Source organism: Carcharodon carcharias, chromosome 35 (assembly GCF_017639515.1).
Source record: "Carcharodon carcharias isolate sCarCar2 chromosome 35, sCarCar2.pri, whole genome shotgun sequence".
NCBI classification, from domain to species: domain Eukaryota; kingdom Metazoa; phylum Chordata; class Chondrichthyes; order Lamniformes; family Lamnidae; genus Carcharodon; species Carcharodon carcharias.
The window spans coordinates 5,860,025-5,886,440 of record NC_054501.1 but is presented as its reverse complement, the minus strand read 5'-3'; the positions used below and the strand labels follow the sequence as shown (position 1 = coordinate 5,886,440).

At 47.8% G+C, this 26,416-nt stretch overlaps 1 protein-coding gene across 1 annotated transcript; it reads right to left on the bottom strand.

The window, feature by feature from the left end:
* Window position 1: 1 nt before the first annotated feature.
* LOC121272835 lies at window positions 2-26,230 on the bottom strand. Its single transcript, XM_041179648.1, has 7 exons — window positions 25,574-26,230; window positions 24,683-24,799; window positions 18,981-19,088; window positions 7,722-7,979; window positions 2,749-2,850; window positions 1,962-2,048; window positions 2-468 (listed from the first exon to the last, which is right to left on the bottom strand). The coding sequence occupies exons 1-7, from the start codon at window positions 25,605-25,607 to the stop codon at window positions 395-397; spliced, it is 780 nt and encodes a 259-aa protein (XP_041035582.1). The 5' UTR covers window positions 25,608-26,230; the 3' UTR covers window positions 2-394.
* Window positions 26,231-26,416: the final 186 nt, after the last annotated feature.

The window sequence follows — 26,416 nt, the reverse complement described above, 5'->3', positions numbered from 1 at the left end:
ATTTATAATTCTCGTTCATGTATTTTAACAATCCAGAAAGTAACAAGTGACGGTGGCAGATCTCCTGGTCGGAGTAACTACAAGCAGGAGCCACGTGAGAATGATATCAATTCAATAAGGGTGGAACAGTAGCCATGAGTTTTTTTCTCGCAGGTTAACAAAGCCTGGAGCAGTAAGAGTTAAATAAACAGACTAAACCAGTGGTGGATTGTATCGCAGAGTCAGCTCCTCTGAGTCAGTCTCTGAAGTGATCGATTGGACTGAATTCCGACTCTCGGTTCCACAGGACACGCTCTTTCGGAAGTTGAGTGGAGGCAGATTCAGCCGACGTCTCTTAGTCTCCAGATATCCGGGGGCTGGGAAGAGTTGGGAGTTCCGAGTTTGATGGTCCGTTTCAATTGGGTATGGGGCTGGGAGTCCGTTCACTTTCCACATAGAGGTGATTAGCCTCCCCCTGTGTCCACACTCCTGGGAAGAAAAGTGCAAGAGGGGATGACACATATCTACAGGTAACAAGAGTTCAGTATTGTTTGTAATGCTCCAATTCCTGTTACATTCTCCATTGCTGCCGAGCAGCTGTATAGGGCTACGTGAATGTTGCTGGCATGTTAAGTTTAGAAGATAATTATAATGCTGCTGTAATTTCACAATCAGTCAATTGGCAGCACAGAACTTGAATATGGCTGGAAAAGGGGATGTGTTGCCAACACTGTTTTTGTCAGCACAAAGTGCAGCACTTGCTGAACAATCCTGAGTGCGCCAAGTGACACTAACAACCAATTTAAGATAATCAGTCAAGCACGTAACGTGACTCATTTATGCTTGCTCGAAGTGACATACATTCATACACAGGGCCCCATCCTCCGCAAGCAAAAGAAAAATGTTCAAGTTTTGTGTCTTTTCTGAATTACTCGGGAGTTCAGGGAGCCAATGGTTCCCTGTTGCTTTCTCCACGGTAATTCCTCGGCTAATCAGAGTCAACCTGCCAACCAATTGGCACCTTTCTCCCTAGTATAAACTGTTGTGATCGCCTGACAGTTGACATTCTTAGGTTCGTCCTGAGGAGTCCAAGATGAAAAGCTTTGGCAGCATGTCTCTCTTTCACTATATTCTCGCTCGGTGTTTATCTACAATCTGTCTTTCTCTGCAGTCGCTGCCTCTTGCAGGGGCACAGAGTCCATAGATCCTCTATGCTCACCTGAGGAGTTGTGCGTTGTGTGGGAGGCCAGACTGTGAGCATCGGCCAGGTCCGATAACGTCCTTGCCTTGTGTCTGCCTGCATGCTTTCCGTCAGGAGTTACCGGACTGGGATTGGGAAGGAAGTTGGGGAAAGGGTCCTTGGGAAGATTGAAGAACCTCAAGAGTTGAAGCAGGTTGGGCAGAGCTCATGCTAATGTAGGGGATGAGTTTCACACACCTCAGCAACAGTGCAGTTCCCATCCAGAACTTAGCTGCGAGGTTATAGACACAGTGCACCATTGAGGAGACAGTGGAACTGTGGTATTGTCACTGGACTTGCAGTTAAGAGGACCAGGCTAATGCTTTGGGGGCACAGGTTCAAATCCCAACACAGCAGTTGGTGGGATTTAAATTTAATTAATAAATCTGGAATACAAAAAGAGCTAATCATAGCATTGATTTCTTTGTTTTAAAAACTGCTGTCCTTTAGGCATCGATTATCATAAAAACCCCATCTGGTTCACTGATGTCCTTTAGGGAAGGAAATCTGTCGTCCTTACCTGGTCTGGCCTATACATGACTCCAGACCCACAGCAGTGGGGGTTGACTCTTAACTTCCCCTCTGAAAGGCCCTAGCAAGCCACTCAGTTCAAGGGGCAATTGGGGATGGGCAACAAATACTGGGCTAGCCAGCAATGCCCACATCCCCATGAAAGGACAAAAGAAAATTAAGTGCTTGTGCACGCGTGCTACAGTGCAGAGACCGAGTGTCACTCTGTTACCTAAATCCGTGTTAGAGGAATACGCATCGGAATGCGTGTTGACTTGACTCTGGTTCGGTTCAGGTTGTGAGCCACAGGCATGGAGCCCTGGGAAAGAAATAATCAACATTAGCTCCGAATCCTTGGCTGACACTCTCTTCCCCACCGCCAGCCCCTATCCTCTCGGAGATCAGTGAAACCCATCCCCCAGTGAAACACATTCTGCAATCCAGGAACACCTAATGGGGGAAAGATGGAAGTGACGGCTGAACTCATGGGCTGGCTGGTTTTGTGTACACAGGGGCTTATAAACACAAATCTGTCATGCCACCCTCTCATGGAGGCACATCATTTTTCTTTATCCTTCCATGGGACGTGGGCATGGCTAGCAATCATTGCCCGTCTGTAATTGCCCCCTGAACTGAGTGTCTAGCTAAGGGCCATTTCAGAGGGGGCAGTTAAAAGTCAACCGCATTGCTGTGCGTCTGCAGTCACGTGTCGGCCAGACTGGGTAAGGACGGTAGATTTCCCTCCCTAAAGGACATTAGTGAACCAGGTGGGGTTTTTACGACAATCGATGGTAGTTTCACGGTCACCATCACTGAGACTGGCTTCCAATTTCGAATTTTATTAACTGAATTTAAATTCCACCAGCAGCCAGGGTGGGGTTTGAACCTGTGTCCCCAGAGTATTAGCCTGGGCTTCTGGAGTTACTAGTCCAGTGACATTACCACAACACTACCATCTCTCATCATTGCCAAACGGGTGGAGTTTCTGAGTTGGTTAGAACATGCATCAATATTCCTACCTCTCCACCTGCTGATGCCTCCAGCCAGGGCTATGATTCCAAATATCATGAACACTATCCCGGTCACGTATCCGTAAGTCGGCCAGCTTTTCATCTTAGGAGCTGGGGAACGAAGTAGAATTAGGGTCGGAAGATATCACAGCGCCGGGCTAGTATGAACAACTTTGTTTCCTTCCCCACGCCCTTGGGCACCCTGAGATTATGGGTCACAACACAGACGGGAGGGTGGGCGGGCAGGCATGGCTGCTGTCAGGCGGGCATCTACAGCCCTGGCATCTTGCTTCTACAAAGTGCCAGAAACCAATCAAGTGATGTTTCTGCTGCACCCGTCCCTGCACATTGCTGCCCCAAGGATGCAGCTAAGCTTGCCAATGAGAGGAACAACTTCATTAAATAAAATGTCATTCTGTCTCACAAGAGGCTCTTGTGCATATTCAGGCCAAAGCCCCAGCACTCTCTGGCGCTATGCACTGTTAATAGACACCACTCATTAATCAGTGGCTTTGGATATACATGACCGCAGTGTATTGAAAATTGCAATGTGCATTTTGTCTGCTCAAGGCTACCATACAAACATGTACCACTAGATTGAGTCTAGAAGGAAATGAAAAGAAATGAATCCATGTTTTAATAATACATGCAGTTTTGCTTTTGAATGCTTCCTCTGTTTCTTCCCCAGAACTTCACAAAGACTTTGCTGCATTTTTATTACAGATCTGTGTTAACAAGTCAGATCAACATGGACACTGGCTAATGTAACAGATTCTGCCAAGTCTTCTCACCTCTCTCCCTGAGGGCTCATGTTCCATGGGTGCTGGTTGCCCTCTGGCACCCTCCTCCTCCTCATGCGAACATCAGCAAGGTTTTCAACAGCGGAGGGCCCATTGCCAAGCTCAATGTTGTGTAAATGAATGTTGATCAGAGCACAGGAACAGGCCATTCTGTGTCTTGAGCCTGTTCCACCTGCCGTTCAGTTAGCTCACGGCTGACCTGTACACCTACCCTTGCCTAAGCAAAAACCCGTTAATTGCAGAATTGAAATAGGCAGGAATCACCATCCTCCCTTTGTAGACCAAAGGCACTGAAGAGCCTCTTGTGAGACAGAATGACATTTTATTTAAATGAAGTTTGAGCGCCCTGTGAGTCAAAGCCTACGCCTTTGCTCACACCCTGAAAGCTCGTACATTAACAATCACCCTTTAGTTCCAAAATAATCCTCCTCCTGACATTAAACATTGTAGATACCATAAGTAAATCATTCCGTTCAGGCTAAAACTAATGGCTAGATTTATTTACAAATAAGAAAACTATACTGAGCAAGAAATCAATACAAGCATCTCAAGAGGCTAATTTTCCTGGCCCATTTGCATCAGTATGGTACCAGGTGATGTACATATGTGCCTTGAAATATTGCAAGGGAGGACTTACCCCAAACTGCCGTTAGTTTGTCGGGGCTGCTACTATGCTCCACTTGACAGGTGTAGGTATCACTGCTCCTGGGAGCAATGCTGATCTGGAACAAAACCTGGAATGTCCCGACCGTGTTTGGTAAAATCCTGCTACTCAACACCACCTGCTTGACAGCATCACCATTGTGCAGCCAGGTTACATTTGTGCCTCTTGGATAAAATACATCCACACGGCAGATCAGAAGTAAGGGTGCAAGCGGTGGGTGGTTATGTTGATGGAAGGCTTGGCTACAGAAGATGGAAGGCCAATGGATTTAAAACTCCTCAGAAAATGCGGCAGAGCAGAAAAGACTTCAGATAAAATCACCCAGATTTCCTCAATCCAGATTGGTGAAAATTCCAGTGGCCTCAGCAGATTTATAGCACAGAGTCAATGGGCTGAATGGCCTCCTTTGGTGCTGCAAAATTCTATCATTCAAGTACACCGCCTGAGAGCATCTTTGGTGTGTGGCTGGACATGGAGGGAAGTGTCAGACTTTTAACCAATAAGGGAATCAAGGGTTATGGGGAAAAGGCAGGGAAGCGGATTTGAGGTTTATCAGATCAGCCATAATCTCATTGAATGGCGGAGCAGATTGGATGGGCCGAATGACCTACTTGTGCTTCTACATCTTATGGTAACCTCCTGCAGCTCCTACAACCCTCCCTATCTCTTAGACCATAAGACCATAAGACATAGAAGCAGAAATTAGGCCAATCGGCCCATCGAGTCTGCTCCGCCATTCAATCATGGCATAAAATGTTTCTCAACTTCATTCTCCCATCTTCTCCTCGTAACCTTTGATCCCCTTACCAATCAAGAACCTATCTATCTTGGTCTTCAATACACTCAATGACCTGGCCTCCACAGCCTTCTTTGGCAATGAATTCCATCGATTCACCACTCTCTGGCTAAAGAAGTTTCTCCTCATCTCTGTTCTAAAAGGTCTTCCCTTTACTCTGAGGCTGTGCCCTCAGGTCCTAGTCTCTCCTACTAATGGAAACATCTTCCCCACGTCCACTCTATCCAGGCCTTTCAGTATTCTGTAAGTTTCAATCAGATCCCCCCCCACCTCATCCTTCTAAACTCCATCGAGTATAGACCCAGAGTCGTCATATGTTAAGCCTTTCATTCCTGAGATCATTCTCATGAACTTCCTCTGGATCTTCTCCAGGGCCAGCACATCCTTCCTGAGATACGGGGCCCAAAATTGCTCACAATATTCTAAATGTGGTCTGACCAGAGCCTTATAAAGCCTCAGCAGCACATCTCTATTTTTATATTCTAGTCCTCTCGAAATAAATGCCAACATTGCATTTGCCTTCCTAACTACCGCGTCAACCTGCAAGTTAACCTTAAGAAAATCCTGGACTAGGATTCCCAAGTCCCTTTGCACTCCAGACTTCTGAATTCTCTCCCTATTTAGAAAATAGTCTATGCCTCTATTCTTCCTACCAAAGTACATGACCTCACACTTCCCCACGTTGTATTCCATCTGCCACTTCTTTGCCCATTCTCCTAACCTGTATAAATCCTTCTGCAGCCTCCCTGCCTCCTCAATACTACCTGTCCCTCCACCTATCTTTGTATCATCTGCAAACTTAGCCAGAATGCCCTCAGTTCCTTCATCTAGATCATTAATGTATAACGTGAAAAGTTGTGCTCCCAACACTGAGCCCTGCAGAACTCCACTAGTCACCGACCACCATCCTGAGAAGGACCCCCTTATCCCCACTCTCTGCCTCCTGCCAGACAGCCAATTTAACCTCTTTAACCTCCTCCAAGCCTTACAACCCTCCCTACCTTTGTAACCTCCTCCAGTCCCTACAACCCTCCCTATCTTTGTAACCTCCTCCAGCCCCTACAACCCTCCCTATCTCTGTAACCTCCTCCAGCCCCTACAACCCTCCCTATCTCCGTAACCTCCTCCAGCCCCTACAACCCTCCCTATCTCTGTAACCTCCTCCAGCCCCTACACCCCTCCCTATTTCTGTAACCTCCTCCAGCCCTTACAACCCTCCCTACCTCTGTGACCTCTTCCAGCCCCAACAACCCACCTTATCTCTGTAACCTCCTATAACCCTTCGAGATCTCTGCGTCCCTCCAGCCCTGTTTTTTTGAGCATCCCCCGATTTCTATCGCTCCACTATTGACGGCCGTGCCTTCAGCTGCCTGGGGCCCTAAGTTTCCTCCCTAAACTTCTCCCTCTCCCTCTCTCTCCTCCTTTAAGATGCTCCTTAAAAATTGACCTCTATGAGCAAGCTTTTGGTCACCCATCCCTTATATCTCCTGGCGTGTCTCAGGGTCAAAGGTTGCTTCATAATCCTGGCACGTTGTGCCTCAGGGATGCTTTTCTTGTGTTAAAGACATTATATACAAACAGTTAAAATGTTGTAGTTTTGATAGGAAGGATCTGAAGCGAGGTAGACTGCAAAAGACACTCTCTGCAGGGACACGCAGAGAGGTTCAGAAAGTTGCTCGATTAGCTCAAGCTGTGAACAACATCAATGACTCCCCCCACCACCGTCGCCGGCCGGCCAAGTGCTCACAACTCTTTACATGCGCAGAGTTGTTATGACCAATGCAGTTGGTAAAGTGGAGTTATTTAAAAAATCTCAGAGGGAAACTTTAAACAACTGTCATAACCTATAATTTTAAGTGTTATGTTCGAGATGCGACTCTAAATTCAGGAATCAGACCATCAGTTCTTCAGGGTTTACATTAAACTAATTGAAACATTTTATTAATTTGCACAGGTTTAGTATATATATATATACACATGGCGACAAATTACTACTATCACATCTTTTAACAAATTCCCAAACTAATCTCCATTAGGGCAACAGCAACCCATAGACTTAACCAAACACCAGGCAAAGCATTTTCACCTTACAAATTCAAAATGAGGCTCCTTTCACTGTGGAGCCAGCTGGAGGCTTGTAGCTGCCTTTTGATCTCACATTGCCTCTGCTTTCACACCTGAAAACTACTGAAGTTATACCTACCGCCACTGATTGAATTCAAATTCTCATTGTCTCACCAGACTCTTTGAACTTTACCTTTTAACAATAAAACCCCATTCATTGTACCAATTTTATTAGCAATAAAAACATATTGCTTGGTATCTGCTAGAAAGGCATCAAGGTTTCACCCCACTTCTTGAATGCTCTTTTCAAAAAATGCAAATACACTCTACCCCTCTGTTTACATCTCAAACTAGTACATATCCAAGCACCCAGACTAGCTGACTGTAATCCAATTAAGACACACCAGCAGACTAAACTTCTATTTCAAAGGAAAAATATTTTCCAAAATATTGTATACATTAATAACTTCATAATAGAGTTCAGTCAGCTGGGACCTCCTGACGTGTGTACATGCTTGATGCGGTAACACACCGCACCCCACAGCCCAGGATGATGCCATTCTGCCCACCATGCCCGTGCTAGCTCTTTGAAAGTTCTAACCAATTAACCTCACTTCTCACTCCCACCCCCACCCTACCCGCTCTTTTCCGCACTTACTGATCAGTTGGTGAGCGGCCCGTAAAACCACATCTGACACCAGATTTGCGAAGGAGCCATAGCGAATGTACCTTCTGACCTTCTTCTGGTCGCTGTTAAGTTGCTCAGCGAAAGACTTTGCCAGCGGCTCGGTGGCCATGAACTGATTGGTGGTGTAGTTGAACTGGATTACTTCTGTTCCGTCATAAGCAAACCTCAGGCTAACTGCTGCGTGATGAGATTTTTCGATGGAGAACTGTGCCTGCAACATGTGTGCCCCTGGAAGGAAGAGAAAGCAGACACTTAATGCATTAACGTAAGACTGACAACCGCCCATTCCGAAGCAAACTGGGTCAAATTGATCCTTCCTCACTCCCGCAGCCTCCCTCCGCACACCACCACCCCACCACACCCACCCCCAAGCAATTTCCTTCCCTTCTCTATGTTCAATAACTCATCCCTCACTCACCTTATCCTTCTCTCCCTCCGCGTCATCCCCTCGTCCACAGCAACACAGGAGATGACTGACTCATACTCATGAGCTCTCAGAACTACAGAACTGCCACAGCGCAGGAAGAGGCCTGTACTGACTCTCCGAATGAGCAATGCATCCAGCCCCACTCCCCCAGTCTTCTCCCCATAACCCTGCGCATTCTTCCTCTTCAGATAATGACCCAATTCCCTCTTGAAAGCCTCAATTGAATCTGCCTCCTCGACACTCTCAGGCAGTGCATTCCAGATCCCAACCACTCGCTGTGTGAAAAAGTTTCCCCTTGTGTCTCCGTCGCTTCTTTTGCCAACCGCATTAAATTTGTGTCCTTCTGGTTCTTGACCATTCCGCCAATGGGAACAGTTTCTCCCTGTCTACTCTGTCCCAGAGACCCTCATGATTTTGAACACCTCGATCAAATCTCCTCTTAACCTTCTCTTCTCCAAGGAGAACACTCACAACTACACCAATCTATCCAAGGAACTGAAGTCCCTCATCCCTGGAACCATTCTTGTGAATCTTTTCTGCACTCTCTCTCTCTCTCTAAAGCCTTCACATCATTCCTAAACTCCAGTGCCCAAAACTGAACACAATACTCCAGTTGAGGCTGAATCAGTGTTTTATTCAGGTTTCATGGCTAATTCCATTGACCTCAGCGCCCCCAGATTAAGGAGGTTGAACCATAGAACTACATAGCACAGAAAGAGGCCATTCAGCCCATTGTGCCTGTGCTGGCTCTTTGACAGATCTGTCCAATTAATCCCCACCCCAGCCCATGCTCTCCCCACCATAATCCTGCAAATTTTTCCCCCTTAAATATTTATCCAATTTCCATTTTGAGACCTCCTATTGAATTTATCTCCACCCTCTGCCCAATCCCCGTCCCCCTTGATCCCCCAATCAAAAATCTATCTCCGCTTTCCCGCCCGCTCCCCCGCATCCCTTAATCCCCCAATCAAAAACCTATCTCCACTTTCCCACCCACTCCCCGCATCCCTTAATCCCCCAGTCAAAAATCTATCTTCACCTTCTACCAACTCCCCGTATCCCTTAATCCCCCAATCAAAAATCTATCTTCACCTTCCGCCAACTCCCCGTATCCCTTAATCCCCCAATCAAAAATCTATCTTCACCCACCGCCCACTGCCTGTATCCCTTAATCCCCCCAATCAAAAATCTACCTCCGTTCCTTCTCCCACTCCCCATATCCCTTAATCCCCCAATCAAAAATTTATCTCTACTCTCTGTCCACCCCCGTATCCCTTAATTCCCTCAATGCCGGGAAATCTCTCGATCTCCATATCAAATGTGACTGACAATCCTCTGGGGTTGAGAATTCCAAAGATTCACAACCCTCGGAGTGAAGAATTTCCCCCTCATCGCAGTCTGAAATGGCTGACCCCCCCCCCACCCCCGCCTGTTCTAGTGGTCTAGGCTCTCCAGCTGGAGGTGGGAATGGGGGGTGAAAGATGGGGAACAGCCTCTCAGCATCGACCCTGTCAAACACTCCCAGAATTTCATACATTTCCATGAGATCACTTCTCATTCTCCTAAACACCATAGAATGGGCTGATAAGTGGCAACTAATGTTCGTGCCACCTAAGTGCCAGTCAATGGCTATCTCCAACAAGGGAGAATCTAACCATTGCCCCTTGACAATCAATGGCATTATTATTGCTGAATTGCCCCACTATCAACATCCTGACCCGAAACTGAACTGGGCCAGACACATAAATACTATAGCTACAAGACCAGGTTAGAGGCTGGGAATCCTGTGGCGAGTAACTCATCTCCTGATCACCCAAAGTCTGTCCACCATCTACAAGGCACAAGTCAGCAGTGTGATGGAATACTCTCCACTTGCCTGGATGAGTGCAGCTCCAAAAACACTCAAGAAGCTTGACACCTTCCAGGACAAAGCAACCCCGCTTGTTTGACACCACATCCACAAACATTCACATCCTCCACCACTGACGCACAGTGGCAGCAGTGTGTGTACCATCTACAAGATGCACTGCAGCAACTCACCTCATTACACATTACCAGATCCAAAATAGCCTGATCCCTGCTTAGATCCATAACATATTGTGCTAGGAAACTGTCCCAAATACACTCTATGAATTCTTGCTCATGGCTACCTCTGCCAATTTGATTCACCCAACTTACATGAAGATTAAAGTCACCCATGATTAATATACTGCCTTTTTTACATGCCCTCATTATCTCCTGATTTATTCTCTGTCCTACAGATTAGCTACTGTTAGGGGGCCTATAGACTACTCCCACCAATGTCTTCTTCCCCTTATTATTTCTTACCTCCACCCATATGGGTTCCACATCTCCCGATCCAAGATCATTTCTTGCTAACTTACTTATTCCACCTCAAGCTAACAAAACTACCTGCCACCCTTTCCTTCCTGCTTGTCCTTTCGAAAAGTCACATGCCCCTGAATATTTAGTTCCCAGCTTTGATCTCCTTGTAACCATGTGTCCATCATGGCTATAAGATCATACACACTAACCTCTATTTGTACCATTAATTCATTTATTTTTGTTTGGAATACTATGTGCAGTTAAACAAAAATCCATTAATTTTGCCTTTTAACCATTCCCCCGCACCCCTCCCCTTGACCCTATTTGCTGCTTTTTTTTGTGTTTGCACACACTGTCCCTTCCTGTCACACTCTGGATGTCATTACCTAAATAGCTGCCCTGCAATGCTGCCATATCCTTTTGCTTTGCAAGCCTAAGTATCCCCTCTCCAGAACCCTACCCCTCCCCAACCCCCTATTTAGTTTAAAGCCCTCTCTACAGCAGTAGTTATTCGGTTTTCAGATTCAAGACAATTGGCAAAAGAAGCAACGGAGACTCGGAGAAAAACTTTTTCATATAGCGAGTGGTTAGGATCTGGAATGCTCTGCCTGAGATTGGCGCAGGCAGGGTCAATCGAGGCTATCTAAAGTGAATTGCATAACCAACTGAAGAGTAAAAATTTCAAGGCTACAGGGAAGTGGGATTAGATGAGTTGTTTTCGCAGAGAACTGACCTGGGCTCGATGGGCTGAATGGTCTTTGGCCGTGCTGTAACTATTCAATTCTCTGGGGGCTGCAAGATGGATGAGCAAACTGATCATGACACCGTGCTACAGGAAGCCATTCAAGTGAGGGGAATAGATGGGTAGGAGGGTAAGTTGAGGTATATTCTACAAAGGCAGAGGGTTAAGCAAATGGGCAAAGATTTGTGGATATGTGGGAAAATGTCCACTTTGGCAGGAAGAATAGAAAAGCAGCATATTAGTTAAATGGGAAGAGACTGTGGAACTCTGAGGCACAGAGGGATCTGGGTGTCCTGGTGCATGAATCACAAAAAGTTAGTATGCAGATGCAGCAAGCGATTAGGAAGGCAAGTGGCAAGTTGGTGTTTATTGCAACGGGAATGCAATATAGAAAAGTCGGGAAGTTTTGCTGCAGTTGTACAGGGCCTTGGTGAGAGCGCATCTGGAGTGCTGTGTACAGTTTTGGTCTCCTTATTTGGAAAAAGATATAATTGTGTTAGAAGTAGTTCAGAGAAGGTTCACTCGTCTCATTCTGGGATGAAGGAGTTTGTCTTATGAAGGAAGGTTGAGCAGGTCGGGCCTCTACCCATTGGAGTTTAGAAGAATGAGAGGCAATCTTATTGAAACATGTCAGATTCTTAAATGGGGATTGACAGGGTGGATGCTGAGAGGACGTTTCCCCTCATCAGACACAATTTAAGGATAAGGTGTCTCCCATTGAAGATGGAGTTGAGGAGGAATTTCTTCTCTTGGGGTCGTCAGTCTGTAGAATTCTCTCCCCAGACAGCAGTGGAGGCTGGCTCATTGAATATATTCAAGGCCAAGTTAGACAGATTTTTGATCAACAATCTAGTCATGGGTTATGAGGGACAGGCAGGAAAGTGGAGTTGAGGCCACAATCAGATCAGCCACGACCTTATTGAATGGGGGAGCAGACTCAAGGGGCCGAGTGGCTAAGAGCTGTTCCGATGATTCACTGGGGTGAATGGAGATGGTGATCCTGCATCCTGAGAACGAAGCGAGATACTGAATTAAAGAGCCATGGTAAAGCCTGCTTCGCTGTGAACAGATTCCCTCTCCCATGGCCCAGCGCAGTGAATTATTTTATGATCGTCATCCCCATAGTTTCAGTCACAGTTGATTTGATTTATGCTTTTTGCATTTCTCACAGAACTAAGAGTTTCTGGTAACGCTTGTTTGGGATTAACTATGCCTTTGATTTCATGATGCTAATGCCTCTTAGCGAATATGATACTCTGTGCAACGCTGTACAATTCCTGGAAGGGCTGTCAAGTTCCCTATATCTAATGCTGCATATCTGAGGGTTTTTTTGGCAGCCTATCTGATCTCTGTGGGGTAGCTGGAGGGTACGGGAACTGCCTGTGGGGAAGTGGTCCAGATGGGCACAGAATGAGGTTAAAGAGGAGCCCTTTCAGCCCCTCTCGAGCCTGTGACACAGGAACAGGAGGATGCCCATTCAGCCCCTCTCGAGCCTGTTACACAGGAACAAGAGGAGGTCATTCAGCCCCTCTTAAGTCTGTTACACAGGAACAGGACTAGGCCCTTAAGCCCTTTGTTGAGCCTGTTACACAGGAACAGGACGAGGCCCATCAGCCCCCCACAAGTCTGTTACACAGGAGCGGGAGGAGACTATTCAGTCTCTGGAGCTTGTTACACAGGAACAGAATGAGGCCCTTCAGCCCCCTAGAAGCCTGTTACACAGGAACAGGAGGAGGCTTTTCATCCCCTAGAGCCTGTTATACAGGAACAGGATGAGGCCCTTCAGCCCCACAAGACTGTTCAGATATCCGATAAGATCATGCCTGATCTACATCTTAACTCCATTTGCCCACCCTGCCTCGGTGACCCTTAATCCCCTTACCCAACAAAAAATCTATTAAATTCAGTTTAGAAATTTCCAGTTAACCCTGCGGCCTTGACAGCTTTTTGTGGTGGAGAGGTGGGGTGGAGGAGAGAGAGTTCCAGATTTCCACTCCCCTTTGTGCGAAGATGCACTTCCTGACATCACCCCTCAACGGCCTGGCTCCCAGTTTAAGATTTTGCCCCCTTGTTCTGGTCTCTTGTCACCAGGGGAAATAGTTTCTCTCTACTGTCCCTATTGAATCCTTGAATCGTCTTATCCCCTCACTTACAGGAAAACTGCACATTTCCTCTGAGCTGATTTTCCTTCTCTTTTTCCCTTGATCTTTTTTGGCGAGTGTGCCTGGTTCAATTGTTAGGTCTGTCACCTCTCAATTCGACTGTTCCAAATCCCATTGAATATATACCCGGAGGGGGCTGAGGCTCGACTACAATGCCCAGAGAGTGCCGTATTGTCTGAGGGTGGCCTTGTGGACCAGACATTAAGCTGACGCCAGGTCTGGCAGTCTGAGGAGGAGGGAAAGATTCTCCGTGGGTTGTCTATGAAAGGTGTCCTCAATCTCCAGGCCAACATTCCTCCTTCAAGAGAAAGGAGGACTGACTGGTGGTTCATTCTCTCCCCTTTCCTGGGATCCTGCTGTGCAAAATGAATTGCCACTTTTGTCCGTGTCACGGCAGGAACTGCATTTCTAACATAACCTCCCGGCTGTGAAAGGTTTTGGAATGTCTTGAGGATGTGAAAGATGTTATATAAACTTTTTTTAAAAATATGTATTCCTTCATGGGATGCAGGCATCGCTGATCAGGCCAGTATTTGTTCCCATCCCTAATTGCCTCTTGAACTGAGTGACTTGCTAGGGCCATTTCAGAGGGCAGTTAATAGTCACGTGTAGGCCAGATCGGGTAAGGACGGCAGATTTGGACTTTAGTGAACCAGATGGATTTTTACAGCAATCGATGATAATTTCATGGTCACCCTTACTGAGGGCAGAATTTTCACCTCCCCGAGTGGGTACATGCCTGACCTGCTCGAGCGTGAAATGACGCGCGATGACGTCAGGCGAATGTCCTGACACCAATGCGCATTTGAACGATAGGTCGGTGGGTCCGCGCGGGAATCGGCAGTGCGCCCGCTGACAATTAGAAGGCCTATTAAGGCCATTAAAGTATTAATTATCTTAAATTTTTCAGTGCCTGTCCAAGTTACGGTTGGTGAGCAGGCGAAAAGGTCAAGCAGCCTTTGCACTTTTTAGGAAACCTCATCCACGGGCGTGATGAGGCTTCTAACAGCAATTAAAAATAAAATTCAAAAATTTACATCTCATTTGTAACATGTCCCAACCCCCCCAGCCCCCACCTTAAACCAGCTTATATTTCATCCCTCTGCTTAGATTCACTCAGTTCTGTTGAAGGGTCATGAGGATTCGAAATGTCAACTCTTTTCTTCTCTGCCGATGCTGCCAGACCTGCTGAGTTTTTCCAGGTAATTCTGTTTTTGTTTTGGATTTCCAGCATCCGCAGTTTTTTGTTTTTATCTCTGTGCCTCAGGGAGCTTTTCCAGTGTGCATTTGCACGCATGTGTGAAGTTCCCCACTTGCCCCGCTCACTCTCCTCCCCCAGAATCTTCCAAACCCGCAACCTCCATCACCTCGAAGGACAAGAGCAGCAAACGCATGGGAACAGCGGCGCCTGGAAGTTCTCCTCCGAGCAACACACACCATCCTGACTTGGAAATACATTGGCCCTTTGTTCATATCGCTGGGTCAAAATCCTGGAACCCTCTCCCTAACAGCATGGTGAGTGTACTTACACAACATGGACTGCAGCGGCTTAAGAGTCAGCTCACCACCACCTTCTCAAGGGGCAATTAGGGATGGGCAATAAATGCTGGGCTAGCCAGTGACACCATGAAAGAATTTTTAAAAAGGGAAAAGGTTCATGCATCTTGAGCAGATTATCACAGGCGTTGGGAGATGAGATTGTGAGGTCTGAAGGAAAATTGAGAGAACCAAGATCGGCTTTGTCAAAATGAAGGATGTTTTAACATCAAAGAAACTGGAGCTGAATCTTAGCATCAGAATGCTGAGGTGCTACATAGAGTCATAGAGTTCTGCAGCATGGAAGGAAGCCATAGAAAAGTTACAGCACAGAAGGAAGCCATTCGGCCCATCTTGTCCATGCCAGCCCGAGGACACCCAGGTGCCCTTTCTAATCCCACCTTCCTGCACCGGGCCCAAAGCCCTGCAGCTTACAGCACTTAAGGTGCAGATCCAGGTACTTTTTAAAAGAGTTTAGAGTTTCTGCCTCTACCACCAACTTGGCAGCGAATTCCAGACTTCCACTACCCTCTGCGTAAAAAAGTTCTTCCTCATGTCCCCACAACACCCTCTGCCACTTTTCTTGAATCTATGTCCCCTGGTTCTAGAATTCTACACCAAGGGAAACAATTTTATCCTGTCCACTCTATCTATTCCCCTCATAATTTTATACACACCAATCAAGTCACCTCTCAGCCTTCTTTGTTCTAAGCCCTTCGGCACATCGTGTCTGTGCTGGCCATCAAATTCCTATCTATTCTAATCCCATTTTCCAGCACTTGGCCCATAGCCCTGTATGTTGTAGTGTTTCAAGTGTTCATCCAAATACTTCTTAAATGTTGTGAGGGTTCCTGCCTCTTCCACCCTTTCAGGCAGCGAGTTCCAGATACACCACCACCCTCTGGGTGAAAAATCATTCCTAAAACCCTCTCTAAACCTCCTGCTCCTTACCTTAAATCTATGCCCCCTGGTTATTGACCCCTCTACTAAGGAGAAAAGTTTCTTCCTATCTCCTCTATCTAGGCCCTTCATAATTTGTGCACCTCAATCAGGTCACCCCTCAGCCTTCTCTCCTCTAAGGAAAACAATCCCAGCCTATCCAGTCTTTCTTCATAGCTGAAAAGCTCCAGCCCAGGCAACATCCTGGTGAATCTCCTCTGCATCTTCTCCAGTGCAATCACATCCTTCCTATAGGGCGGCAACCAGAACTGCACATAGTGCTCCAGCTGTGGCCTAACTAATGCTTTCTACAGGTCCATCAAAACCTCTCTGCTCTTATATTCTATGCCTCGACTAATAAAGGCAAGTATTCCATATGCCTTCCTAGCCACTTTATCTACCTGTCCTGTTGCCTTCAGGGATCTATGAACATACACACCAAGGTGCCTCTGATCCTCTGTACTTCCTAGGGTCCTACCATTCGTCGTGTACTTCCTTGCATTATTAGTCCTCCCAAAATATATCACCTCACACATCCCAGGATTAAATTCCATGTGCCACTGCTCTGCCCATCTGACCAGCCCATCTATATTGTCCTGTAGTCCACGCTTACATACAAAAGGACTATTATTGTATAACTATATCTGAGAAATTAGGGTTGCATCATGACATCTTTCTTTGAGGTGTGCCTGGCCATAATTCCCAAAGACTCTGTATTACACATCCCTGGGATCTGTTCGTGTTGCAGGACATCGGGAGGTTGGCAGTACATGCCTTGGGTAACTGGCATCGGAACTTTGTTTCTTTCAGCAAGCCGCACTAGTAAACTCCTGCTCAAGAATACAGCAACAGTGTGAATCTTGCTTCTTATACACCAATGTTATATCACTCAGAGACATTTACAACAAACCAAGAGACTATTGATAAACTGAATGCGTTAGAGATGTGGACTTATGGGAGAATGCTCGGCATGACCCCAACACAGAAAGGCTAATGAGGAAGCGCTGGAAATGGCGGCAGAAGAGAGGAAGTTAGTACAGAACATCAGAGCAAGAAAAGTAAGACACTTCAGTCACATGACTAGAGCAGATGGTAGACAGAAACAGTTACTGGAGGGGAAGATCGAGGGAAAACCCCCTTGCCCCCACTATTAGCAGCCTTGCCTTCAGCCTCCTCGGCCCACATGCTATGGAACCTCCCTCAAAACCCACCTTTCAAGATCTGAAACCGATTTCTCTAACGAAACGTTCAGTCATTCCTCTTCAATTCTTCTGCTGGGGCTTGGCAAAGATTCTCTTCATTCTTCTCCCGTCGCCGTTTTTCTAAAATGCCTTCGAAACGTATTCCATGTTAAAGCTGCAAGGGCCCATTCTTGCTCTTTCCCACAGCGGTAGCACTCCCACCTCTGAGTCCGATGGCCATGGATTCAAGTCCCAGTCCAAGAGGTGAGTACATGCTGCAGGCTGCCTTTCAGGATGAGAGGTCGAGCCTAGGTGGTGAGCCAGGGGCTGCCTCTGGAAAGCAGGGGCGCATTGTCACCCTGATGAACATTTTGGGTGCAGGTGGCAGACTCCTGGTCAGAGTTGGCACCAGAAATGACAAAAGACCTGCCAACTGTTTGGAGAAAGAGCAGCTCCTTCAGTGTAAGCCACCTGTAAAGGGGCGAATTTACTGAAAGTCCTCCAATACACTCATCCATTGAAAACCTGCCTCTACTGCCATCTTGAAGATGACCCAATGGTGTTGCATGCGATCAATGGAGGGTGGGGGCGTAAACCACCACAGACCCTCTCTTCTGCCCACCTTCAGCTGCAGACGCAACAGCAAGATAGCAGGTGAGGGATTGAGGGGCACCCAACATAGCAGAGGATTGGCTCATTAACCTGTGTACAGATTGAGCACAGTTATGATCATTATTTCCAACAAGGGTAGTCAGCTGCCTCTGGGGTCATGATAAAACCCATCATTCATGGACCGACATGAAGGAGGCCAGCGGACTGATTTCCAATAGTCCTGGCACCGGTCTCTCTTTAGCTCTGTACACATCGCCTGGCGCCCATATCTCAACCCCGTTTCAGGAGCAATCTAACTCCTTTACCTCTCTATTATTGCTAAAATGCCAGAGTTCCTGAATACTTTAATTTTAACCAGTTGTAGCACAAATACATTGTAAGATAAGACATTCACAACACAATGGGACAGCTTTCATTCCAATGTATTTTAATGCATCAAATAAACAGACCCCATTATTTACTGAACATGTTTTGGGGAAATGGTGAGAGTGATCAGTAAATCTATTGACAGTTTCCAGCACGCACAGGGATGACAAATCCCAATGAAAGCTCACACACAAACAGTACACTGAGAGACTGAACGACAATGATAACATAAAGTTTGATCAGAAAACTGCTTTGAATACAGATAGAAACATGGAATTAAAATTCTTCAAATTTTCCCACAATCTTTCATATCTGACTTTGCACTCTAGGAAGGAAAAGAGAGTGAGATTAAGGAGGAAAAGCTGGAGTTTATATAACACTCTGATCATCTTTCTGAGGAACAGCCCAAAGTACTTGATAATGAATTGGTTGAATATGGCCTTGTGGAAGCCATTTTGTATTTAACAAAATCTCACAGTAAGAGTTAGATGGCAACTGACTCCAAAGCCAGACGGTGAAACAGGAAACCAGACACCAATCTTTTTACTTAATATTCGAGTTATTTACAGAATGCAGCATTACTCAGTCACATGAGGGGACATGTTTAAATACATTTTTAAATCATTTATTCAATTGTTTTAATATCCATTCAATCTCCTTGAGGCAGCTCGGTGCCTCAGGGAGATTGCTGCGCTCTTTTGCGGGAGCACTGGCCCTGACTCTCTCTCCTCCCCCTGCCCGCACAAGTAGCACTGAGCACTACTGGTCACGTGTTATGCTGGGCGGGCCTTAATTGGTCTGCCCGTGTAAAATGGCAGTGCGGAGCAGATCGCGGGAGGCGATTGGCTCCATGCCTACCCCCGACCAGCCCGCCCGCCATAGGAAAAATCCTGCCCTATCACTGAAAACAGGTTGACAGATATATAGAACCACAGTTACCTGAAGAGCAGCTGGTGTTGGAGGAGTTAGAAGTGTTTGAGCTACTGGACCGCATACTGCAATTGCATGGATTCATCCGACATGGTCCTGCCCGGTTAGTGAACTTTGCTGGAAACAGAAAGACACCAAATTGTACGGCTGGGTTAAATATATCCACAACCCCCGAAATATTCTTATACAGCCAAAAATATTCCAAGTAAATGACAGTTTCTCTCACCCCCATAGACTCATAGACTTTTACAGCACAGAAGGAAGCCATTTGGCCCATCGTGTCCATGCTGGTCAACAAAGATCTGACTACACTAATTCCATTTTCCAGTGCTTGGCCCATGACCCTGCAGGCTATGGCAATGCAAGTGAATATCTAAATACTTCTTAAATGTTATGAGCATTTCTGAGTCAACCACCCTTTCAGGCAGTGAGTTCCAGACTTCCTCCAACCTCTGGGTGAAAAAATTTCTCCTCAGCTCGCCTCTTACTCTTCTACCTCTTACCTTATATCTATGCCCCCTGGTTATTGACCCCTCTACTAATGGAAAAAGTGCTTTCCTGTCCCCCCTATCTATGCCCCTCATAATCTTATACACCTCTATCAGGTCCCCCCTAAAACATCGCTGCTCCAAGGGAAACAGCACCAGCCTATACAATCTTTCCTCATAGCTCAGACCCTCCAGCCCAGGTGGCATCCCGGTAAATCTCCTCTGCACCCTCTCAAGTGCAATCACATCCTTCCTATAATGTGGTGGCCAGAACTGCACACAGTACTCAATTGTGGCCTGACCAGCATTTCGTACAGTTCCAGCATAACCTCCTGGCTCTTCTACGCCTCGACTAATAATTGCAAGTATCCCATATGCCTTCTTAACCACCTTATCTACCTGCCCTGCTACTTCAGGAATCCCTGGATATGCACATCAAGATCCCTCTGATCTTCAGTACTTTCCAGGGTCCTACCATTCATAGTGTAATCCCTTGCCTTGTTAGCCCTCCCCATGTGCATTAGTTCACACTTTTCCGGGTTGAATTCCATTTGTCACTGCTCTGCCCACCTGACCCATCCATTGATATCCTCCTGCAGTTTATGGCTATCCTCCTCACTATTTACCACCCTACCAATTTTCATGTCATCCATGAACTTCTTCATCATAGCCCCTACATTTAAGTCCAAATCATTTACGTACATCACAAACAGCAAGGGCCCCAGCACCGAGCCCTGCAGAATCCCACTGGAAACAGACTTCAAGTAACAGAAACATCTCTCTAACATCACCCTCTGCTTCCTGCCTCTCAGCCAATTTTGGATCCAATGTGCCACTTTGCCTTGGATCCCATGGGCTCTTGACCAGTGTGCCATGAGGGACCTTATCAAAAGCCTTGCTAAAGTCCATGTAGACCACATCAAATGCATTACCCTCATCAACACTCCTGGTTACCTCCTCAAAAAATTAGATCAAATTTGTCAAACATGACCTTCCTTAACAAATCCATGCTGACTATCCCTGATTAATCCGCCTCTCTCCAAGTGCAGATATATTTTGTCCCTCAGAATCCTTTCTAGTAACTTCTCCACCACAGAGGTTAGACTGGCTGGCCTGTAATTTCCTGGTCTATCCCTTCCTCCCTTTTTCAATAATGGGATAACATGAGCAATCCTCCAATCCTCTGGCACCTTACCTGTGGCCAGAGAGTATTTGAAAATTACTGCCAGGGCCCCTGATATCTCTTCCCTTGCCTCCCTCAGCAGCCTGGGATACATCTCATCCGGGCCTGTGGATATATCCACTTTTAAGGCCGCTAAACCCACAAGTACCTCCTCTCTCTAAGTTAATTTCCTCTAATATTTCACATTCCTCCACCCTGATGTCTATACCTGTATCGTCCTTTTCCATTGTGAAGACCGACGCAAAGTATTCATTGAGGACTGTACCCGCATCTTCTGGGTCCACACATAGATTACCTCCATGGTCCCTAATTAACCCTACTCTTCCCCTAGTTATTCTATTGCTCTTTATTTATTTAAAAAGCCCCTTTGGGTTTTCCTTTATTCTACCCATCAATGCTTTCTCATGCACTCTCTTAGCTTTCGTAGTTACCATTAAGTTCCCCTTGCACTTTTTATACTCCTCTTGGGACTCTGCCATATTGAGCCCTCAGTATCTGCCATAAGCTTCTCTTTTTCTCTTAATCCTAACCTTTATGTCCCTTGACATCCAGGGTTCTTCGGACTTAGAGCCCCTCTTTATCTTTACGGGAACATATTTGCCTTGTACTCTCACTATTTTCTCCTTGAATGCCTCCCACTACTCTGACACAGTTTTATCTGCCAGTAGCTGCTCCCAGTCCACTTGTGCCAAATTGTATCTCATCTTATTAAAATTAGCATTTCCCTAATTTAGAACTTTTATTCCAGGCCCAACCTTATCCTTTTCCATGACTATCCTAAATCTAACTGAGTTATGGTCATTATCTCCAAAATGCTCCATTACTGATATGCCTTCCATCTGCCCAGGCTAATTTCCGAATATTAGGTCCAGAACTACTCCCTTCCTTGTTGGGCTTTCTATGTACTGGCTAAAAAGTTTCTCCTGGATGCAACTTAAGAATTTTGCTCCCTCCTTACCTTGCACACTAAAACTATCCTGGTTAATATTTGGGTAGTTAAAATCCCCCACTATTACTGCCTTATTATTCTTACACTTCTCTGAAATTTGATTGCATATTTGATCCTCTATCTTGGCCTGACTCTTTGTGCGCCTATAGTACACACCCAAAAGTGTGTTTGCTCCTTTTGTGTTTTACTTCTACCCATATGTCCTCATTTGATAAAGGCATAATACTGCTGATGCTGGAAATCTGAAACAAAAACAAAAAGTGCTGGAAAAATCAGCAGTTTCTGTGAAGAGTAAAACAGAGTGAACATTTTGAGTCCGTATGACTCTTCTTCAGAACCCTTTTAGTTCACTCCCTGGGGACCCCCGTAAATACTAACACAGTCCCCGGGGACCCCCTGTAAACACTGACACACACCCCGGGGAACCCCTGTAAATACTGACGCACTCCCCGGTACCCCCTGTAAATACTGACACACTCCCCGGTACCCCCTGTAAATACTGACACACTTTCCGGGGGCCCCCTGTAAGTACTGACACATTCCCCGGGGAACCCCTGTAAATACTGACGCACTCCCCGGTACCCCCTGTAAATACTGACACACTCCCCGGTACCCCCTGTAAATACTGACACACTTTCCGGGGGCCCCCTGTAAGTACTGACACACTCCCCGGGGAACCCCTGTAAATACTGACACACTCCCCTGTACCCCCTGTAAATACTGACACACTCTCCGGGGGCCCCCTGTAAATACTGACACCCTCCCCAGCAAACCCCTGTAGACATTGACACACTCCCTGGGACCGCTCTAAATGCTGATATACTCACGGGGACCCGTCTAACTACTGACTCATTCCCCTGGGACCCCCTGTAAATAATCACACATCCCCATAGATACCCTGTAAATATTGACACACTCCCTAGAGACCGCCTGTAAATACTGACACAGTCCAAAGTATACAGGCATAAAATTGCCTCTACACTGTCCCCATCAAACATTCTCGGGACAGGTACAGCACGGGGTTAGATACAGAGTAAAGCTCCCTCTACACTGTCCCCTCCCCCTCACCACCTTCCCCATACTCTGCTGTTTGTCTCCTGTTAGTTGCTCCATGTCCCCTGTCCGCCCTCACTGGACATGCCTGGGGTCACCGTGGGCTTTGTGGGTTGTCAGTAGAAAGCGGTGCTGACTGCAGGCCCCCCCCAGCAGGTCCAAGGTAAGCTCAGCTCTGGAGACACCTCACCTCAAGAGGGCACAGACTCTCCCCCTCGCCGTGTTTGACTCCGGCCATGGAGAGAGGCCAAATTCCAAGGCAACGGCAGCCCGGGTTTCCCTCCTCCCGCCTGGCCAGTTTTCAGACACACCCAGGATTGGTTGCAGCATTTCCTGAGCCCACCCACACTTGCAGCGGTTGAGCAGCGCAGAAGTAAGCCCTGGGCATAAAGTCTGTTACAGGCGAGAGATTCCAGATACATGCCTGCATTTGTAAGGGTTAACTGTGTCAGGCAAGCAGCTGCAAGATAAACTAACTCTTTACTCTGGTACACACCTCTGACAATGCGGCACTCCCTCAGCACTGACCCTCCGACAGTGCAGCACTCCCTCAGTCCTGACCCTCTGACAGTGCGTCACTCCCTCAGCACTAACCCTCCGACAATGCGGCGCTCCCTCAGCACTGACCATCCGACAGTAGGGCACTCCCTCAGTACTGACCACTGGCCCACCGACAGGGCGGAGCTCCCTCAGTACTGGCCCTCTGACAGTGTGGCGCTCCCTCAGTACTGACCCTCTGACAGTGTGGTGTTCCCTCAGTACTGACCCTCCGACAGTGCGGCGCTCCCTCAGTACTGATCCTCCAACAGTGTGACGCTCCCTCAGCGCTGACCTTCCAACAGTGTGGCGCTCCCTCAGTACTGACCCTCCAACAGTGCAGCGCTCCCTCAGTACTGACCCTCCGACAGCGCAGCACTCCCTCAGTCCTGACCATCCGACAGTGCAGCTCTCCCTCAGCACTGACCATCCGACAGTGCGGCTCTCCCTCAGCACTGACCATCCGACAGTGCGGCTCTCCCTCAGCACTGACCATCCGACAGTGCGGCTCTCCCTCAGCACTGACCCTCCGACAGTGCGGCTCTCCCTCAGCACTGACCCTCCGACAGTGCGGCGCTCCCTCAGCACTGACCCCCCGACAGTGCGGCACTCCCTCAGTCCTGACCATCCAATAGTGCGGCTCTCCCTCAGCACTGACCATCTGACAGTGCGGCTCTCCCTCAGCACTGACCCTCCGACAGTGCGGCACTCCCTCAGCACTGACCATCCGACAGTGCGGCTCTCCCTCAGCACTGACCATCCGACAGTGCGGCTCTCCCTCAGCACTGACCCCCCCGACAGTGCGGCACTCCCTCAGTCCTGACCATCCGACAGTGCGGCACTCCCTCAGTCCTGACCATCCGACAGTGCGGCTCTCCCTCAGCACTGACCATCCGACAGTACTGCAATAGAAGAGTCAGCCTGGATTTTGTGTGTTGGGTGGGGCTTGACCCCACTACCCTTTGACACACTGAGCTGTAGCTGATACCGGGAGGCCACATGCTGTTTGCCCAGAGGGTCAGTACTGAGGGAGCGCTGCACTGTTGGAGGGTCAGTACTGAGGGAGCGCCACACTGTTGGAAGGTCAGCGCTGAGGGAGCGTCACACTGTTGGAGGATCAGTACTGAGGGAGCGCCGCACTGTCGGAGGGTCAGTACTGAGGGAACACCACACTGTCAGAGGGTCAGTACTGAGGGAGCGCCACACTGTCAGAGGGCCAGTACTGAGGGAGCTCCGCCCTGTCGGTGGGCCAGTGGTCAGTACTGAGGGAGTGCCCTACTGTCGGATGGTCAGTGCTGAGGGAGCGCCACATTGTCGGAGGGTTAGTGCTGAGGGAGGACATTGAGTGACTGCGCAATCTAGATGCGAGTGGGAAGCATTTCAGCCCCAGTGACTGAGCCACTCCTGCTCGTCCTGTGACCAAACCAACCTAACCACACCTAGCCCTCCTCAACTCCCCCAAAGCCACCTATAGCAGAAGCTGTCTGGCAAGACATGTTACCTTTTCTGTAGCTCCGAGCACAGCAGAGAATGTTACAAGTCACAGAGAGGAACAGGAAAAATCCTGTGGCCCCAAAGATGGTCCACATCAGGGAACTGCAGCACAGATCCTGTAATCCTGCCAGGTCAACACAGTTCACAGAGTTAAACAGGCACAGGAGAGGTGGTCACTTCTTAACACCTACCCCAAAGACCCAGCCATTCTTCCTCTCCCCTTACAGGGATATTTATCTCCGCTCCACCAATTCCCCTCCCGAAGAGATGTCCTGCTCTTGCGGCCCCACGTCCACTTGTCCTGCCATGGATTGGTCTGAAATATTGCCCTGAATTCACCCCTATGAGTCCCGCTCTCATGGTGCCAGTTACATTCATGCCGCACTAGTGCCAGGCAATGACCATATTCGATGTCATTACCAATACTGAATCCCCCAATATTAACATCCTAAGGGTGGGGGGTTACCATTGACCAGAAACGGAACTGGACCAGCCATATAAATGTTGTGGCAACAAGAGCAGGTCAGAGGCTGGGAACTCTGCCATGAGTAACTCACCCCCTGACTCCCCAAAGCCTGTCCACCATCTACAGGGCACAAGTCAGGAGTGTGATGGAATACTCTCTGCTTGTCTGGATGAGTGCAGCTCCAACAACACTCAAGAAGCTTGACACCATCCAGGGCAAAGCGGCCCCCTCGATTGGCACCCCATCCACCACCTTCAACATTTACACCCTCTACCACCGACGCACAGGGGCAGCAGTGTGTGTACCATCGACAAGATGTACTGCAAAAACTCGCCAAGGCTCCTTCGACAGCACCTTCTAAACCCCTACCACCTAGTAGGGCCCACTTTTCTCCTTTCCGCCCAAAGAGTTAAAGCAGGTTCCATCTCTTACCTTTACAACTCTGGTTACGCTGAGTGCCACCCATTTACAGCTCTTCTCCACATACCAGCCTCTGCCTCCGTCTCTCCCCAGTCGGTTGACAAGTGATGTGGGGTCGGTTTTCAGTCCTGTCCAGAGAAGCCCCACCTCAGGTTTCTGGTGCTGATGTTTGGCTGGCGTAGACTGGCGCCCCTGATCACCATTTCACACAGGGCCCTTCAATCCAGATGACAGAGACTGTCCCTTCTGCCTATTCAATTCAGAGGCATCTTTGGCCCTCCTTGAGCCTTTGAGCATTCCTGCAGACGGTCAACTTTTCCTGAGTACAGTGTGCGGAGGTATGGCCTGATATCACTCCTGACTGTCTAAATGCCCTGCTGTATCTGTCCCTCTTCATATACACCCTTGTATCCTCCTCTCTACCTGTACCTGTCCAAACCCCTGTTTTACCTCCCGCAGTCTCCTTTCTATCGACGTCTATCTGCGTCCGTCCCTCCTTTCCCTGCCTCCCTCTGTCTCACTCCTTCTGTCTCCGCTTCCCTCTTACTCTGTGCCCCTGTCTCTCTTCCCGTCTTCCTACCTTCTTTCTCTTCTTATCTGTAAGTGCGCCTCTCCATCTTGCTCTATCTCTGAGTGCGCGCGTCTCTGTCCCTCTGACTCCCTTCTGGCTCTCTGATGCTGCCTGCCTTTCTCTCATTCCCCACCCATATGTCGACAACGCCCCTCTCTCGCTCTCTGTCGGAGAGGAACAGGCAACCGTTTACATTTCAAAAAGTGCAACTTGACCACAAGAGAGACACGAGGTGGGAGGGAGGGTGTGAAACCACCTGCTGCTTCCTGCGCGCTTCAATGCCC

Excerpts from the sequence above, each read along its gene's own strand:
- LOC121272835 (XM_041179648.1), bottom strand. The coding sequence starts at position 25,607 with ATGGGTGGCACTCAGCGTAACCAGAGTTGTAAAG. Across the intron at positions 24,800-25,573 it reads GCGTAACCAGAGTTGTAAAG|GATTACAGGATCTGTGCTGC; the intron begins GTAAGAGATGGA and ends TTGACCTGGCAG. Across the intron at positions 19,089-24,682 it reads TGCTCGGAGCTACAGAAAAG|CAAAGTTCACTAACCGGGCA; the intron begins GTAACATGTCTT and ends TTCTGTTTCCAG.